The sequence below is a fragment of the Aythya marila genome, assembly GCF_965140915.1.
Source record: "Aythya marila genome assembly, chromosome: 15".
Classification (NCBI taxonomy): domain Eukaryota; kingdom Metazoa; phylum Chordata; class Aves; order Anseriformes; family Anatidae; genus Aythya; species Aythya marila.
Window position 1 is genome coordinate 17,565,995 of NC_139056.1, and position 15,936 is coordinate 17,581,930.

General features: G+C 40.8%; 2 protein-coding genes across 4 annotated transcripts; one reads left to right on the plus strand and one right to left on the minus strand.

Moving 5' to 3' along the window:
- Nucleotides 1–862: 862 nt before the first annotated feature.
- KDM8 (lysine demethylase 8) lies at nt 863–6,910 on the plus strand. 2 transcript variants are annotated; one of them, XM_082772262.1, is made up of 7 exons: nt 863–1,370; nt 1,467–1,633; nt 3,140–3,272; nt 3,707–3,748; nt 4,544–4,693; nt 6,303–6,395; nt 6,482–6,910. In XM_082772262.1, exons 1-7 carry the CDS (start codon nt 903–905, stop codon nt 6,644–6,646), a joined length of 1,218 nt encoding a protein of 405 aa, XP_082628388.1. In that variant the 5' UTR covers nt 863–902; the 3' UTR covers nt 6,647–6,910. The 2 variants fall into 2 exon arrangements, with proteins under 2 accessions (XP_082628388.1, XP_082628389.1); XM_082772263.1 differs by lacking the exon at nt 3,707–3,748.
- Nucleotides 6,911–7,813: 903 nt separating this feature from the next.
- Nucleotides 7,814–15,889, minus strand: NSMCE1 (NSE1 homolog, SMC5-SMC6 complex component). 2 transcript variants are annotated; one of them, XM_082772265.1, is made up of 8 exons: nt 15,619–15,889; nt 15,053–15,196; nt 13,377–13,498; nt 12,004–12,081; nt 10,490–10,636; nt 9,437–9,553; nt 8,500–8,620; nt 7,814–8,047 (listed from the first exon to the last, which is right to left on the minus strand). In XM_082772265.1, the coding sequence occupies exons 2-8, from the start codon at nt 15,168–15,170 to the stop codon at nt 7,983–7,985; spliced, it is 768 nt and encodes a 255-aa protein (XP_082628391.1). In that variant the 5' UTR covers nt 15,171–15,196; nt 15,619–15,889; the 3' UTR covers nt 7,814–7,982. The 2 variants fall into 2 exon arrangements, with proteins under 2 accessions (XP_082628391.1, XP_082628390.1); XM_082772264.1 differs by having other exon boundaries at nt 15,539–15,679.
- Between the last annotated feature and the right edge of the window lie 47 nt (nt 15,890–15,936).

The following is a 15,936-nucleotide window of genomic DNA, read 5'->3' on the forward strand; positions in this document are numbered from 1 at the left end:
AACACACATGGCAGAGCAGCAGCAGCACCAGCCTTTCCTCCACTTCATCCCTGCGCCCACTGCTAACACTGACAGGCATCCTCTGCTGGGATGGGCAATGAAGGCTTACACCACTCAGGCCCTTCACGAGTGCATCTTCCCCGCTTAGACTCTTGCAGGGGATTACATATCCACCATCTCACACAAGCATCAAAATCACAGACATCGGTCACCATGGGCACAGCGCTAGTAGCCCTGACATGGCAGGTTGTGGTGCCTGCAGCAGCCCAGCAGTTTGTACGCTTGTGCCTGCCACCAGACACAAACCCACCTGAAAACCCTTCTCTTGCTGCAGAATGAACGAGCTACAGGTGCCAGCTCTGCCTAGATCAACTGCTGGAAATAGATTCAGAGAAAAATGGCTCTGAGCAATGTTCACTAATGTTAATGAATAAATATTGTTAGCTCCTGTTAACTCCATTAAAACATTTGTATATATAAGGATTTCTTTTTAAGTGGGCAAACTAATAAAACCAACTAGAATTTTAAGACACTCCACAAAGAAAACTAGATTGGATATGTATATTAATACAAATAGCTGCACCAATCAATCACACGATTACTAAACTCCAGTAGGTTTGCAGGTGAAGGGCCCAAGTGACAACTACACTGCGTGTTGGCGATTATTACAGCGTTCACAGAGACCTGGGCCGTAGGGGACACCTGCGCTACGAGGACACCCGGACAGCCGGCTCCCCCCCGCGTGCCCGGCGGGACGCACCCGCTCGCGGCTCCCGGGGCCGGCCCCGCCCGGGCCCAGCCGGCGCTGCCCGCCCCGCGCCCCGCCCGCGGTCGCCGGGACGCGGCTCCGCCCGCTCCGCAGCGCCGGGACGCGCCCGCGCTCCCCCGGCGGCGGCGCGGCCATGGCGGCGGCGGGCGCGCTGTGGGCGGAGGCGCGGGCGCTGCTGCCCGGTGCCGAGGAAGAGCTGTCCCTGGCGCTGAGCGGCGAGGTGGACGACTGCGTCCCGCCCCTGCTGCGGCGGGCCCGCGGGCTGCTCTACGGGGCGCCGGGCCCGCCGTGCGGGGCGGCGGCGGCGGAGCTGCGGCGCCTGGGCGACGTCCTGCGCGACTACGCCTGGGAGAAGCTGAACGCGGGGCCGTGGCGGGAGGTCGGCAAGGCCTGGCGGCAGGTCTACGCCTACGGCTGCCTCTTCGGCGCGCTGGCCGAGGTCGCCGCCTGCCGCCCGCTGGCGCCCGCCGTTCGCCTGTGCGACATGGGGCTGCTGATGGGCGCCTCCGTGCTGGACAACGCCCTCGCCCGCCTCGTCCGCCTCCTGCAGGCGCGGCTGCCCCGCGGGAAGCGGCGCGCCGCGGCCGTGGGCAGCGCCAAGGTACGGCGGCCCGGGGCTCCCCGAGGCCCCGCTCCGGGCGCGGTGGGCGGCGGAGGGAGCCGCGGGGACAGCCTGACGAGGGCGTTTCTGTTGCAGAGGGCCCGGGTTGACCCCTCTCCGGCGCCCGTGGTGCAGCCAGAAGAAGCGCTTCCACACGTTCGCTGCCCTTCGCTAGAGCACTTCAGAGACAACTATCTAATTCCGCAAAAGCCTGTTGTCTTGGAGGGAATTATTGACCACTGGCCGTGTATGAAGAAGTGGAGGTGAGAAATCAGTGTTTCTTCCCCGTGCTTATAAGGACGAGGATCATTTTGTGCATCAGATGTCTTGGCGCGCCATGTAGCGGTAGACACCTCTACAGAAGACAAGCACCGAGAGGACTGATTTTTGTTGGGTGTATCTTCCTGCTGCAGTTCTGTCTTTGCTCAGTAAATGTTTTTCTATAGATGCTAGAAGTAAAGTGAATCAAATCAGTTTAGAACATCGTGTTGTAAGTGCTCCCGTGTGCCAGGGAAATCAGGTGCTGGCAGAGACTGCATTGGAACCCAGCTCTTCCTTTCAGGGTCTGGTGCAGGAGAGAACCCTGGCAAATTCCCTGCACGTTGTTGTACGTAACTGGAAACTAGAGGTGAGTATGAACCACTAACTATATCAGTGAATTTACTCTCATTTTAAGATCAGATGCTGGTGATACTTACATCCCAGAGTTTGCTGATAAATAGTGCAATAGGAATTTAATTTCAGAGAGGCATGAATAAAGCATAACTGTCTCTTTCATTCACAAGTGCGAGTAGTGATGTTTGCTCAGTAGCACTTTTGAGTGTTCAACTTCAGACAGCTGAATTTAGGAGTGAGTAATAACATTGTGCCATTAGTTTAATGTAGGCAATGGTGCCAACATTTCCAGTCATGAGAACCAAATATTTGTGAGCTAAAGCTTGTGATTCCTCTTAAAGGAAAAAAAAAATAGTCAGGCTTAGTTTGAAGAATTGCTTATATCCTTCCATTCCACAGCCAAGGGTAAAATCTGTGTTAATTTAATGATTTAATGTAGATTGTTGTTACATATTTTATATATAACATTATGTGTGTGTATGTATATATATAATACAACTGGTTATCTATATTTTATATGTGTATGTATTATGTATGTAATTTTGTTATTTCTTAGGTATTTTTGTCTTTTTTTTTTTTTTTTTTTCAGCCAAGGTACTCTTCTGCCTATCTTCAGATACTTAAAATAATGAACTTCTTAGTATAATTAATATCATGGTCAATGAAGAGATGTGTATCACCCTTCAAAGGAATTCCTCTGACTTTAGCCAGGGTGGATATTACTGGCACCTGTATACAGAATCTGGCACTGGTAGACAGTTGATCTAGGATTAATAGTAACAAGAAACAGTATTTTATTTAGCAAACTTGGTTGCAGGCAACAAAAAGATTAGCCATCAGTAGCCAAGAGACTAACTGCTTAAATCTCCCTAACTGTTAAGGAAACAATAATTAACTGATGTAAACAAGGTTTTAAAAACAAACAGGCAGTATATTATTTCTGTGTATTACACAGATGATGTTAGCCACTTGGTTTCTTGCTGCTTGGGTTGTTTACTGCTAACCTTTGTCTCTCATTTGTTGGTTTAAGAGAGGAAAAACTCATGGTAGTGGTTTTATTACCCTGAAAGATTTATTTCGACTGATTGTCCTCACATTCAAAAATGGTAACAAGAGAAATATAAAAGAGTGATGGAACTTTTTTTTCATTTCAGCGTGGACTATATTTGTCAAGTTGCTGGGTGTCGCACAGTCCCTGTAGAATTGGGTTCCCGATACACAGATGAGGAATGGTCTCAGAAGCTCATGACTGTCAATGACTTCATCAACCAGTATATTGTGAATGAGGTCTGTTACTCTAATTTTCTTTCATTTCCAAAAGCATCAGTGTGTACTGGTATAGAATATTTGCCTAGTTGGAGCTTATTAGAATAAACACGCTTGGAGGTGGTCCTGAAGGTGGGGTTAGGCGATAAGCATAGCACTGAATTAAAAGGTTTGACATTTGTGAGATCTGAAGCTACAAATAGTTACTGCAACGACCGTGGTTGTGGGGATGCGTCTACACTCTTACAATTTCAGTATAGATGTAAGTTGGTATTTCAGAAGACCCCTTATGCTAGTGAACTATTGAAGCAATTCTAGTACTCTTACTCTGAAATAGTACATTGTAAATACATGTTCTTACTTACAAGTAAATTTTTACCTATAAGTACATTAATGACCAAGAAGTCTTACCCTGTATGTCACTATGCATTTTTCTTTCTCTGCTGTAATTTCAGAACAGTGTAGGATACCTTGCTCAGCACCAGCTTTTTGATCAGGTAAAACTGCATAAATGTTTTTCCTCTCTGCAGTCAAGTGTTCCCTTTGTGTGTCAAATCATCCCTGAGACTGTCATTTCTACTAGATGGAAGGGCATATGAGGAATTGACAATAAGTCTGAAGTTTATATTCCAACTGTTTTGAAGGAAGGATTTTGTTCCAAAGGGAGGATTTTGTTCCACCTGAATGAAAGGAGTGGAAACAAAAGCCTTTCAGAGGTGAAGGTGTTTGATTTTAGGGCTGTTTCGGTACAATGTAGCACTTATTTACAGGGATATTACCTGGAAAGCAACATTTTCCCAAAGAATAGGCAAGTTAGGGAGGAGGTTTGGACAGGAAACCGACTTCAGTGGCGATATGTTCATCAAATCTGCGATGTCATTTTAGCTAAGCAGAGATTAGGTTGGTGGGAGATAGGAAAAGGAATCATACAGAGAATCAAGCTTAGTGTATAAAAGATAAGCTGCTCTTTTTCCTTGAATAGCAAACCTGCTTATTCTTGTAGTTCTGTCATTCCCTGAGTTTCTCTGGCTTCTGCTGAAGCAAATGGGGTCTCTGAAGTATAAGAAACCCCTTTCCTTTTTTCTTCCACCTCCTTTCAACAGAATCTGGTAGGACAGAAAGCGTGAGGACATGTCCTGCAGATTCCCAGCAGCCCAGCTATTTCTCTGCCACCATTGCAGAACAAGCAGGTCAATTGTTTTCTTTGTGTCAAGCCCTGTTACTCTATGAATTTTACACCTTTTGCAAGTTAGTACATACCTTTTTTAATGTTCATTTCTTTATGGGAGTAGATCCCAGAACTGAAAGAGGATATCAGTATCCCTGACTACTGCTGCCTGGGGGAAGGAGAAGAAGATGACATCACCATTAATGCTTGGTTTGGCCCGGAAGGAACTATCTCGCCTCTTCATCAGGATCCCCAGCAAAATTTTTTAGCCCAGGTCTGTACTCTGCTTACTCTATGCAAGCCGTCAATGCTATAGCTAGAAAAAATGTGTATGGTGTGTATTAGAGACAAGGACAGCAGACAAGTTGATGGATAACTGAAAGATAGTGAATAGGCAGATACTATTTCGCTATTCTCTTGCATTGATGCAACAACACTGATGCAACTTAATGTCATCATTAACTACAACCAGTCATTGAGATTAACCATCACTTACCCTCATTCTACAGGTGAATGGAAATGACAATGCACAAATGCACCTTGAATATTGTTTTCAGTTTTGGGCCACTTACTACAAGAAGGAAATGGCCTCAAGTTGCACCAGGGGAGATTTAGGTTAGATATCAGGAAGAATTTATTCACAGAAAGGGTGGTTAGGCATCGGAACAGGCTGCCCGGGGAAGCGGCAGAGTCCCCATCCCTGGGGGTATTTGAGACATGTGGACGTGGCACTAAGGGACAGACAGGGTTTAGTGGTAGACATGGTAGTGTTAGGTTGATGGCTGGACTTGTTGATCTTAAGGGTCTTTTCCAGCCTAAATGATTGTATGATTCAATAACAAGAAGTGGCTTTTCCAAGGCCACACAAGGAATTTGGAACCAAATTGGGAAAAACCTTGATCCTGTTACAGTGTCCAAAGGACTTTGGTTTTCCTGAACAGCAGGATGGTGGGTAGACTTAGGTGCATCCACTTCATGTTACCCCATGAGATTATCTATTTGTGCATGCATTGAGAGTTAGGTGAAGTAGTATTTACAGTAACTAACATTTTACATAGTTCCATGCATTAGTAAAAATACCACCTAATGCTTGGTTCCTTAGAGAGCTAACTAATATCCATATTAATATAGAAAAATACCTTAAGGAAGGGTGCAAAGGAACTGGAGTTAAGCTCATTTCAGTGGTGCCCAGTGATGGGATGAAAACCAATGGGCACACACTGAAATGCAGGAGGCTCCATCAGAACATCAGGAAACACTTCTTTACTGTGTGGGTAACTGAGCACTGTCAGAGGTTGCCAGAAAGGTGTGGAGTCTCCATCCTTTGAGATGTTCAGCTGCCTGCTCATGCCCCTGAGCAAGCTGCTCTAGCTGGCCCACTTGAACAGTGGGGTTAGACCAGATGACCTCCAGAGGTCCCTTCCCACCTCATCCAGCCTGTGAGTCCGTGAACTAATTTAACGATGATACATAAATAATAACTAAAGGAGTACATGGAAGCTTAACATTCACTGCCAGGCTGTATCTCTGTCTGCTGATGTATTCTCAGTTCTTCTGACAATTGCTTCCTGGCTGTAGGGCTCAAATAACATTGCATAAATTGGGTGCCTTGACCACTGAACTTAGAAGTAATTTGGTTATAGGTGTTTGCTGGTATTTTGAATTTCATCTGCTCCAATGGAGCAGGTACTTGGATTCCCATACTCCGATGTAACTTTTTATTATAATAGCATCTCTACTAGTAACAAAAATAACTTATCTTTTATTTAGTGTTAAATGCCAACTGTAGCCAACAGTATGGTATGCTAGTTAATTGAACATGTCACTTTCCAAAAATAGGTAGGTTCATGGCAGATAGAAAACATTCATTTTAATATGTGCAGGTATTTGGAAGAAAGTATGTCTGTCTTTATTCACCACAAGATTCAGAAAACCTTTACCCACATGAAGGACAAATTCTTCACAATACTAGCCAGGTAAATAGTTGTTGTATTTTTAGTGTCAGTAATGTTACTTTATCAAATCATATTTAACACATTCTATTGTTGTTTGTTTTTAATAGGTTGATGTAGAAGATCCGGACTTAAATAAGTTTCCCAATTTTAGAAAGGCTGCATGTCAGTCCTGCATTCTGATGCCTGGACAGGTTCTGTTCATTCCAGTTAAATACTGGCACTACATACGATCTCTTGATATTAGCTTCTCTGTCAGTTTCTGGTGGTCATAACTTTGAAGCATGCATGAAGTTTGTTAGTATTGTAATAGCAATTAAAAGTCAGGAAAAGTAGCATCTAGCATGCTTCCCAAGTGAATTCTATTTAAACATGAGAATATTTTTTCACTATCCAGAGGCCAGAGCTGGATTAAAAAATAAAAATCCTTGTTTCAGTATGATGAAAGAATCTGGATGGGTAAATGTGGGTAAACAGCAGTTGCTTCAATCACTTTATTTTTGTGGATGTTTTCAATATAACTTTCTTGTAAGGAGCAACTGTTGGTTCATTATTGTGTATGTGTGTGTGTATCTGAAACACATCTGTGTATCAACAGTGCTATGACTGCTTTTCAAACTGGAACATCAGGTTAGTGTTATCTTCTACTTGTATTTAAAAATAGTAAAAAATGGAGTAAAAGTGACAGCCCAAAAGTTCAATATATCTGGAAAAAAAAAGTAACATGAAGCAAGATACCAGTCTCCTAGGTGGAAGAAGGTAAGTGTCAGGGACTAGGAAGGTAACTAAGTGTAGTTAATCCTTAGTTTAATAGCAATTAAATAAACTGAAGCTTAATCATACTTTGATAGTCAGCTGAACTGCAGACATTCTGCAGTGGAAGTCTTTGAGTCCCTTTCATTTCTACCAAGGTAAGATGTATTAACGCTCTGCTCTGGCACCTGGCAGTAACATTGTCTTTTCTTTAAGTCGCTTTTTAAAGAAAAATGAATCTTTACAGAAAACTGGAGAGAGTGAAGTCCTAGTTCTTAAATAAATAAACATTCAAGATTCTTTTAATACTTCACAGATAAAAGCTGAAATTGCCCCAAGTGTCCTGTACTACTCCTTCCCACTAGTTTTGACTGCGGGAATATTCCATCTCTTCCTGACCATAGCAGTCTGCAACCTGGTTCTGTAACATGTACTCCCTTCTGTCAAAAGAAAGGACAAAAACCAAGCCAACAGTGCCAGCTGAGAGTTCAGACTCTAGCCTTACATCAGACACAGGCATGGTAGCTGACACAGGTTTTAATAGTTCACAGGCATAGATCAGCTTTCAAGACTGAGCAAAAACATTTACAGTTTTCATTCCCATACATGCACTGAGAGTCCCAACCCAAGAATATGGAGACTTGTGTACACACAACCACCCTCAAGAAAGTTGTCTGGGCATAACTGTGTAGGAGAAGAAATCAATGATTGTTTTATTGTAAGCCTTTTAAAACTTCAGAAAAAAAAGTACACTTAACAGTGTACTGTTACTAATGAATACAATATAGTCTGGCTATTCTGCCACAGAATGGAGAAAAAAAATTAATTGAAAGTAATTTTTATTAACATTGTCTAATGCTAAGAATGAAGTTCTTTTCTGCTATCTCTTTTTGATGATGACTGGGACTCTATCCGACTCATATCTGTAAAGAAAGAAAAAAAGCAAAGTTAATGACAGAGAAAAAAAAAAGGGATGATACAGTATGACTTACAGATTTTAAAAATGCTTTATATATTTCTGTGCTCCTGTTCAGAAATGCCCAATTTCCCTGGTTAAATGGAGAAATCCTTAAAGAGTTTCCTATCTTCTTAGAAACTCGGTATTTCCAAATGTTTTTGTGCTGTTCCTATTCATCCCTCAAAACTTTAATGTTATGATAAATGTATTCACAGGATCTGCTAGTGACCATAAGATAGAATTTTTGCAGGTTCAGTGTTGCACAAGGATGGTTAATTCTCAAATATACAACTGAAGCCAGAAACAACTGATAATCAACTACAATTGTAAATAATACTGGCAGTGCCATTGAATACCACAATTCATTCTTAAGTATTATTACACTTTTTTTTTTTTTTAAAATATATTGCTTGGTACCTGGAATCTCATGAGGCCAGAAATCGTTACAATGAGGACATCGTGGTTCAGTTTGAGCTTTGAAGTACTTTGCAACACAAGGTAAATGCATTGCAATTCCACAGGTTTCACATACTTGGCTCTGAAATCAGAAGTGTTACTAGAAAACCTTTCTAATCTATCCTTCAGTTCAACATAAAGTTGTCCCAATACACATAGGCAATGCTTTATTCCTGAGAATGGTTCATACATTACAGTTAGAAGACATCGGAAATCAAGGCTGGTAAAGGATAAAGAGTTTTTCTCCTAGAAACTAAGAAATGCTGTTTTCCTATATGGATATAACTTAGCTTGCAAGCCCAACAACAAGCTGCAATAAAGGAGAGCAATTAGGATGGAAAAAGTAGTATTATGGAAGCATGTTAGCTGGAAGATAAGATTCAGTGGTAAGGAGCAAGAAAATTTGGTAGTTTTGGAATAGGAGTTCAGGTTTTAACTTCTCACGCAAAACCAAACTGGAAACTTGCTATGTATCAACACATAGTCCTTTAGTAGTGCTATATATAAATACATGTTCACTCTGAGCCTAAATCCCCAAACCAAAGATGAATGGTTGTCATACAGAAGATTACCATTTGTAAGGTCCAAAGATAAGACAGCTAGCACTTAACTGTTATGCCTGTTTAAGGATAAGGGTTCATCTCAAGCCTGCTGGCTTTGGAAAGTAAGACAGGACAATAGTGTTGTTGGTTGGGTGAGTTCCCATCCTCCAAGTTTATACATTTTTTTCCAAAGACAAGATAAAAATATCTACATTGAAACATATATACATGTGCAATGTTTCCAGATTACAACACCAGTATTTTCAGGGTCTGGCTAATACTTGAGAAAGTATCACAAACTTTTGCTGTGACACAAGCCCATCAAGAGATGCCTGCTGCGGTAATCAAACTGTTACCTGGATGGCAAGGCTATGACAAATGTTACACTTTCTTGCTGTATCTTGGTAGATGCTGAGGATGTATTGTTCCATCTCCATTATGCAGCGAGTATGCAGAGTATATTCCCCATTTCTCTAAGGAAACAAATGATGAAGTTAGCACTATCTTTTAGTTCCTTTTTCCTTTTCAGATCTTCCTCACCACCTGCGAGGAAGCATTTGATAGCCAAGTTTTTTCTGCCATCATGAAACAAACATTCTTACATTGATAAAATGCAAAGCTGAAACACTTTTGATGAGGCAGAATTAATTTAAGAGAATTGTAAGAAAAAATCTCACACCTTTAACGTAGTCCCTGAAAGGTACAGAGGAGCATACATGTTCTTCTTAAAGGCATATGGTTTGGGAAACTTTCATTTGAACATTAGCAGAACTTGTACTGTTTTTCTACACATCTAGACATTTACTACTTGAGGTGTCTGAAAATCTCTCTAACATAAGAAAACGTGGCAGCAATTCGGAGATCTATGATGTGATAAATCCAGGAGAAAAGGGATTGAGGTCTTACTTTTCATGGCAAGCAATTGTCGTGTCCACATGGTAAAACTAATCTCAATTTCTCCAATTTTTCCAAAAATGCGTTTCTGATACAGGAGATTTCAATGTGCTTGGCCTCACTGCTTTTCAAAGAATTCTAAATGTAACTGACAGTTCTGATCAACCTAAAAAGTTTTTCCCCAGCTTCTGTTCCAAATTTTAAGTATATCATGCTGCTGTGTAAAAAGGATGCCTTTTATGTTCTAAGGCAGAGCTGAGCACAGATACCTGCACTAGCTCAGGTACAAGAAACTGAAACCTCGTTGTCCCGTGTAGACCTACCGGAGGACTTTTTGCTTGTAAATGTACAAGCTTTTCTGCAAAAATCATTGACTAGAGTACCAATAAGCACAGGCTTAACAAAGCCATTTTTGCTATCATTTAACAAACAGCTACAGTTTCAGCCATCAATCCATGAGAAAATAACAGCTGGACCTATTAAAATACAAACGCTTTAAAAGAGAAAGCAGTTACCTCAGAGAGCCACTTATCCTCCACAAAAATTTTCAGCACTTGTTCTGCTTCCTTCTTCTTCATTTTCTTTGTCTTAAGTTGGTCAGCTAAGTTTAAAATATCTGTAGAACAGGCAAAGCCATTTTCTGATAAAATGATTAGGTCCATCTGTCAAAAGAAACATTTTCAATCATTAAAAAAACATGCAATTAGATAGACACACCTTATAATAACATGCAGCTTTTTCAGCACCCATACAAACCATCCATATGTATGGGTGCTGATAAATACTGCAGTATATGGCTGGAATGAGAACTGCAGAACGAGGGCCAAAGGCTAAAGCCATCATTGTTACCGTGACAATTTTAATCTTTGCCAAGAAAGCATTTCCACAGTAGAACTGTTCAGTGCTGCCTAAATGAAGCCGCAACCCTTCAGCATTCTCAGAAGTGACAGATCTGTTTCTTCTTATATGACCTCTGCCAATGTTCTTTTGAAGAAAAGTCTTTCACTACTAAAGTAAGATGGTGCGCTCTGGATTCATTTAACACTGCTGAACCTATCTGGCACACAGAGGTTATAGCAGTATTATCAAATTTCAGAGATTCTCTCATTGGGAATATTCCTGCTACACGTTATCACAGAGCAGAATGCAGAGATTATATGCTAGTAGTAACATGCACCATGACAACACCATCTCTGCGTTGCCGACATGGCTGTATAGGTTCTACCCCAATAAAGAGGGTGGGAAGACTCTACATACTACCAGTTTAGATGACACTTCAGCAGCTGTCACAGAACAATCAATACACCTCTTTCTAGTTTGTACAAAACAGTGTTAGAGTGCAAAATCAAGGAAAGTCTAATGGCTGGAGAAATTATGTCTTCCAAGTGCTAGAAAATTCACTAAAACATGCAAGATACAAAGCTATGATCACAACTCATTAATGTTTGTTGATATGAAACTAGACATTGCATGTTCTGGCATCTCAGCCCAGTAGATCTATTTGGAACTTTAGAAATTTCTCAAATGTATGTTTTCTTATTTGACGATCAGCATTCTGAGTAGTTTAATAAACAGAATAAATTGGCAACAGCAGTAACGACACAATCATTTCCATTCAAACCAGCAAAGGAATAATGTTTTTGTAATAACATTAAAATGTACAGTGTATTACTAAACTACTGAAGACAGTGAAAAATTCAGCAATCACAACTGAAACATCTAGGAGAAAGTTGCTGAGGAAGGATGTTTGTCTAACTAAAAGAAGATATACCAAGTCATAACTCCAAGGAGCACTCCCCCATTCACAACTACATTTTATCAGTAAGTGATTTTCATTCAACAGGCAATCATTACTTGCATATATTCCCATCTCTCACACCACACGTCCTATTTGATTTGAGATAAAATTAATTATTAAAGTTGTGCAGGATGGAAACTAATTCTTGAAAGACATCTCAAATTTTCATTCATTTTAACAGAGTACCTTCCCAGATAATGTGATTTACTAACAAGTAACTGACATACTTACAGTTTTTCTAAACAATTCTAATTCATTTTCTGCATAGTCAGATGCCATTTTAGTAATTTCAGTTTCTGCCAGATTCACCTACAAAAAAAAATACACTGAATTCAAAGCGCCCATGTGTTCCTACACCATAAATTGTAAAAAATCTCCCAGGGTAAAGAATACATCATCTTGAAATTAAATGAATGTCATTTCTTAAGTGAAATAAATGTCATTTCTTTAAGTGGCACAAAGATGGTACCCGACTCCTTTCTTTAAAACCCCTGACCTTTCCAGCCACACGTTCTCCAAAGCTGCCTCTGCCTAGTCCAAATTCTTAAACAATCCTACTTCCCACCCTCCATAGCCTGGAACAAAGGGAGGTAGACAAGTGCAAAGAATTTAAGGCCAAATTTTAAGCTTGTATTAAGCTAACAGAAAAAAAATGACGAATTCTGACAGAAGACGCAAAGGAATACAGTAGAACTATATTCCACCAGCGTAATTGTGCTGCTGGACAGTAGCAGTAAATATTTTGTGATACACACTTGTTTCATTATGAAGAACAATAACTGATACTTAATATTCCTATTGTACACCCTACTGCTATTTATTACTAGCTCAACTTAATTCGCAAAATGACACACAAAGGTTAAAAGCAGAATCTAGTATTAGAAGACCTCTATGGTCTTTTGAAATCACTATATAACCTTCCTTCTTTGGCATTTGCATTACAGAGCATCCAGTGAAATTTTTTAGCCTATTCTTTAGCACTCCTTTATACTATTTTTTTTTAATTTTGAGAAAAAAACCACACTCGTATTGGAGAGCTCCCCATGTTTTCTAGTTTAAAAATTCCTCTCAAGAAAAAGTCTCCTGTGAAAAAGAAATCTTACTTCAGCACTTAAGTAATGTTTATGCTAAATAAATCAGACACTGCTATGGTCCTTTCTGCCATGTTCTGTTCCCACACACCTACACTCTTGGCAGTTTATCTTCACACTTCCACATTCTACAAGTAGCTTCTACAGCAGCTGTCAGCATAACAGTGGAATAGCCCCACAAAAACAAAACAAGACACTGCTAAGATTAAGTCTCAACATGCTGGCAGATGCAGCCTTCAGTTCTAACTAACTGATTTTTCTAAATAGCACTTGTATTATATACTGTAAGGATCTTAAGTAATTCAGTCTTCTTAACATCCAAAGATGGCACTTAGATTCAGTTAGGTTTTTTGCCCAGTTTACAATCAGAAGGCATGCATACCTTTTATTGGCACATTATTCAAAAGTTAATTTTAAAGCAGACACAGGAGACTGTACTGTTCCATGGGGTTCTGTGTATGCCCTCGTTATGAGAAGCCAAAAACACAAGATGGCAGCACATCACATACTTACTAAGGCATAATGGGCTCTCCCATCACCTTCAGACATTCCTTTCCGGATCTGCATAAACAAAGGCTGCAGCCGGATATTAATTGTAGTGATAAAATCATCCAGTTTATCATGTGCATAGTAGACTGAAAATAAGTAAGAAAAAAAACACAGAGAAAAAAAAAAAAAACACATCAGGCAGACCTTTTTATGTGTTACCTACTGAAACATTTTTCTTACGTGTAATTAATTGCTAAGTTATTGAGGCAGAATTCAAACATCTCTAGCATTTATGATAAATTCTTTTACAGAAGTACGGTGGCTTGGTTCTCACAAACACAGGAGTATACCTTCAAAGGCCAACCATGTTGTCCTACTGTTCCATTTTTTCAGTTGAAAATTTGAACAAGTGTTGAAATAAGCTCTTTTGGCTTCAGAGTTTGAATACCTATGGACTCTGACTCATTTTAACTAAGGAAAATACATAAATTGTGCCATCACCCAGAAAGGACTCCACTTCTGGCAACAAGGCAAGATGGAGTTCACAACAGGTTGTGCACATCAGTCCCTACAGTCTCCTAACAGAGAAGAATCGATAGCACTTGTGCTGCTGAAATTATTGTCGCTTAGACATCTTGAAATGACCAAAAGCCCCAAGTAACATTTCAGAAGACTTTTAAAATAAAAGTCTCAAATACTAGAGAGCTAGCAAATAACTTCAGAGCATATCAGATCTCAAAATGTGTAATGGAAACTACATTTGCTGGAGTTTTCTGCCTTTTAATAGTAATTGGTTAAAACCACTACTTTGAACTGCATTTTGATCTTTCCTTTTAAATGGCTCTTTTTAATGGCTCTTTTTCCTTTTAAATGGCTCTTCTTACATTCTTTGTCCTTTTCAATTTTGTTCATAAACAATGATGAAAATACAGGAATTTTATTATTTTAATTATTTTCTGGGAAAATGTGATTGAGATATCTAAAACCAACTAATCAATTAGTGCTAAAAACATCACTCATTTCAGCTTTATTTCAGTTTGTGCCCACCACATTCTCAAAATTAGAGGTGAAACAGATCTCTGATCTGTGAGCAGATATCTGAAAAAAAGCATGAGCTGATTACACATTTCTGTACCACTGAAGTCTCAACATGAATTTCAAACAAATTAGACAGTACACAACAAAACTTTTGTTCCACATGCCATAAAATTGAGCTTGTTATTGCATGTATTAGAATTAACCAGTTTACAAAATAATTAGTCATGTGACAGATTTACTTGAGATGGATTAACAGCATACACTTCATATTATATTCCAAAGCAAATCTTTCCAAACAAGTATGAAGGAGAACATTCTGGAAACTTCACGGCTATGAATGTCAAAATATATTTAAAAATATGTATTTACACAGTCTAAAAAAAAAAAAACTTTGATAAAATAAAAAGCGTTCTTACACTTTTCATCAGAAGTGTGTATAAGTCTGATGGGATTAAAACTTAGTTTGCATAGTGCTGTGTTGTTGGGTTTTGTTTTGTTCTTTTAACTTTAGGAAAGAAAGAGAATATGTTGTTGAAGATTTTGTTGGTTTTGTTTTCTAACTTTTTTTAGGTGGTGTATGGTATTCAGAAATCTAAATATTTGTAAATCACAAATGAAGAAAAAAAAATCTCCATCTCTCCACTTTTTCTCCAGAGACACACCTTTATGGATTTCACAGCAGCACCTGTGTAACTTCCTAGCCTCTGATCCTTCCATTATCCCATGTGACATCAGGACCTGCAAGAACCGTCGATGAGCATCAGACATCTGAGCTGCCATAGCAGCATTCCACCAGGCTTCGTATGCTGCAAGACACAGACACTGAAATTAATGCATATATTTCCACAAATTACAAATAATACACCCCAAGCATAAATAAGGTTTCAGTTCAACTCTCTACCATTGTATCAGGGCAAAGAAGCTGATGGCTCAGCTTGTTCTTCACACACAGTGCCTAACTACAACAGCCTATGAGAACGCTGCCAAAGCCCAATGAATTCTGCCTAACACTTTGAGCTACCAAATAAAACGACGCAGGCACTGCGCTGTCATCCCCAGGCCAACTCGGCAGCGTTACGCGCTACAGTCGGCAGCGCATCTTGCACAGCTTTGTATCGGATGCGTTTGCTCGCTACTCATCCAAGCACCTTGTCTAGTTAGAGCGCAACCTGCTTACGACAGGAAACCCTCCTCTGCACGTGCCGAAAAACACCAGAAGTAAAATAACCTCGGGAAATTCCTCGCCCGCGCAGCCAAAGAAAGACAAAAGCTTCCAGAAACCGCCAATCCCGAAGAGCAAATAACCGCCCAGCCCGGGACACGCCGCTCCGGGCCGGGACTCGGGTCCCCCGCGTCGCCCCCGGGGGCGGCTCTGGGCTCTCCAACGGCCGCCCGAAGGCGCCGCCGCCTCCGCCTGCCACCGACCCGCTTGGCGGCGGCCGCCCCGGGCTGTGCGCGAGCGGGCGGAGGCGCGCGCCGTCGCGTGGTGACGCGTGCTGACGTATGGTGACGCGTGGTGACGCGTGGCGGGGGCACGCTTCCCGCG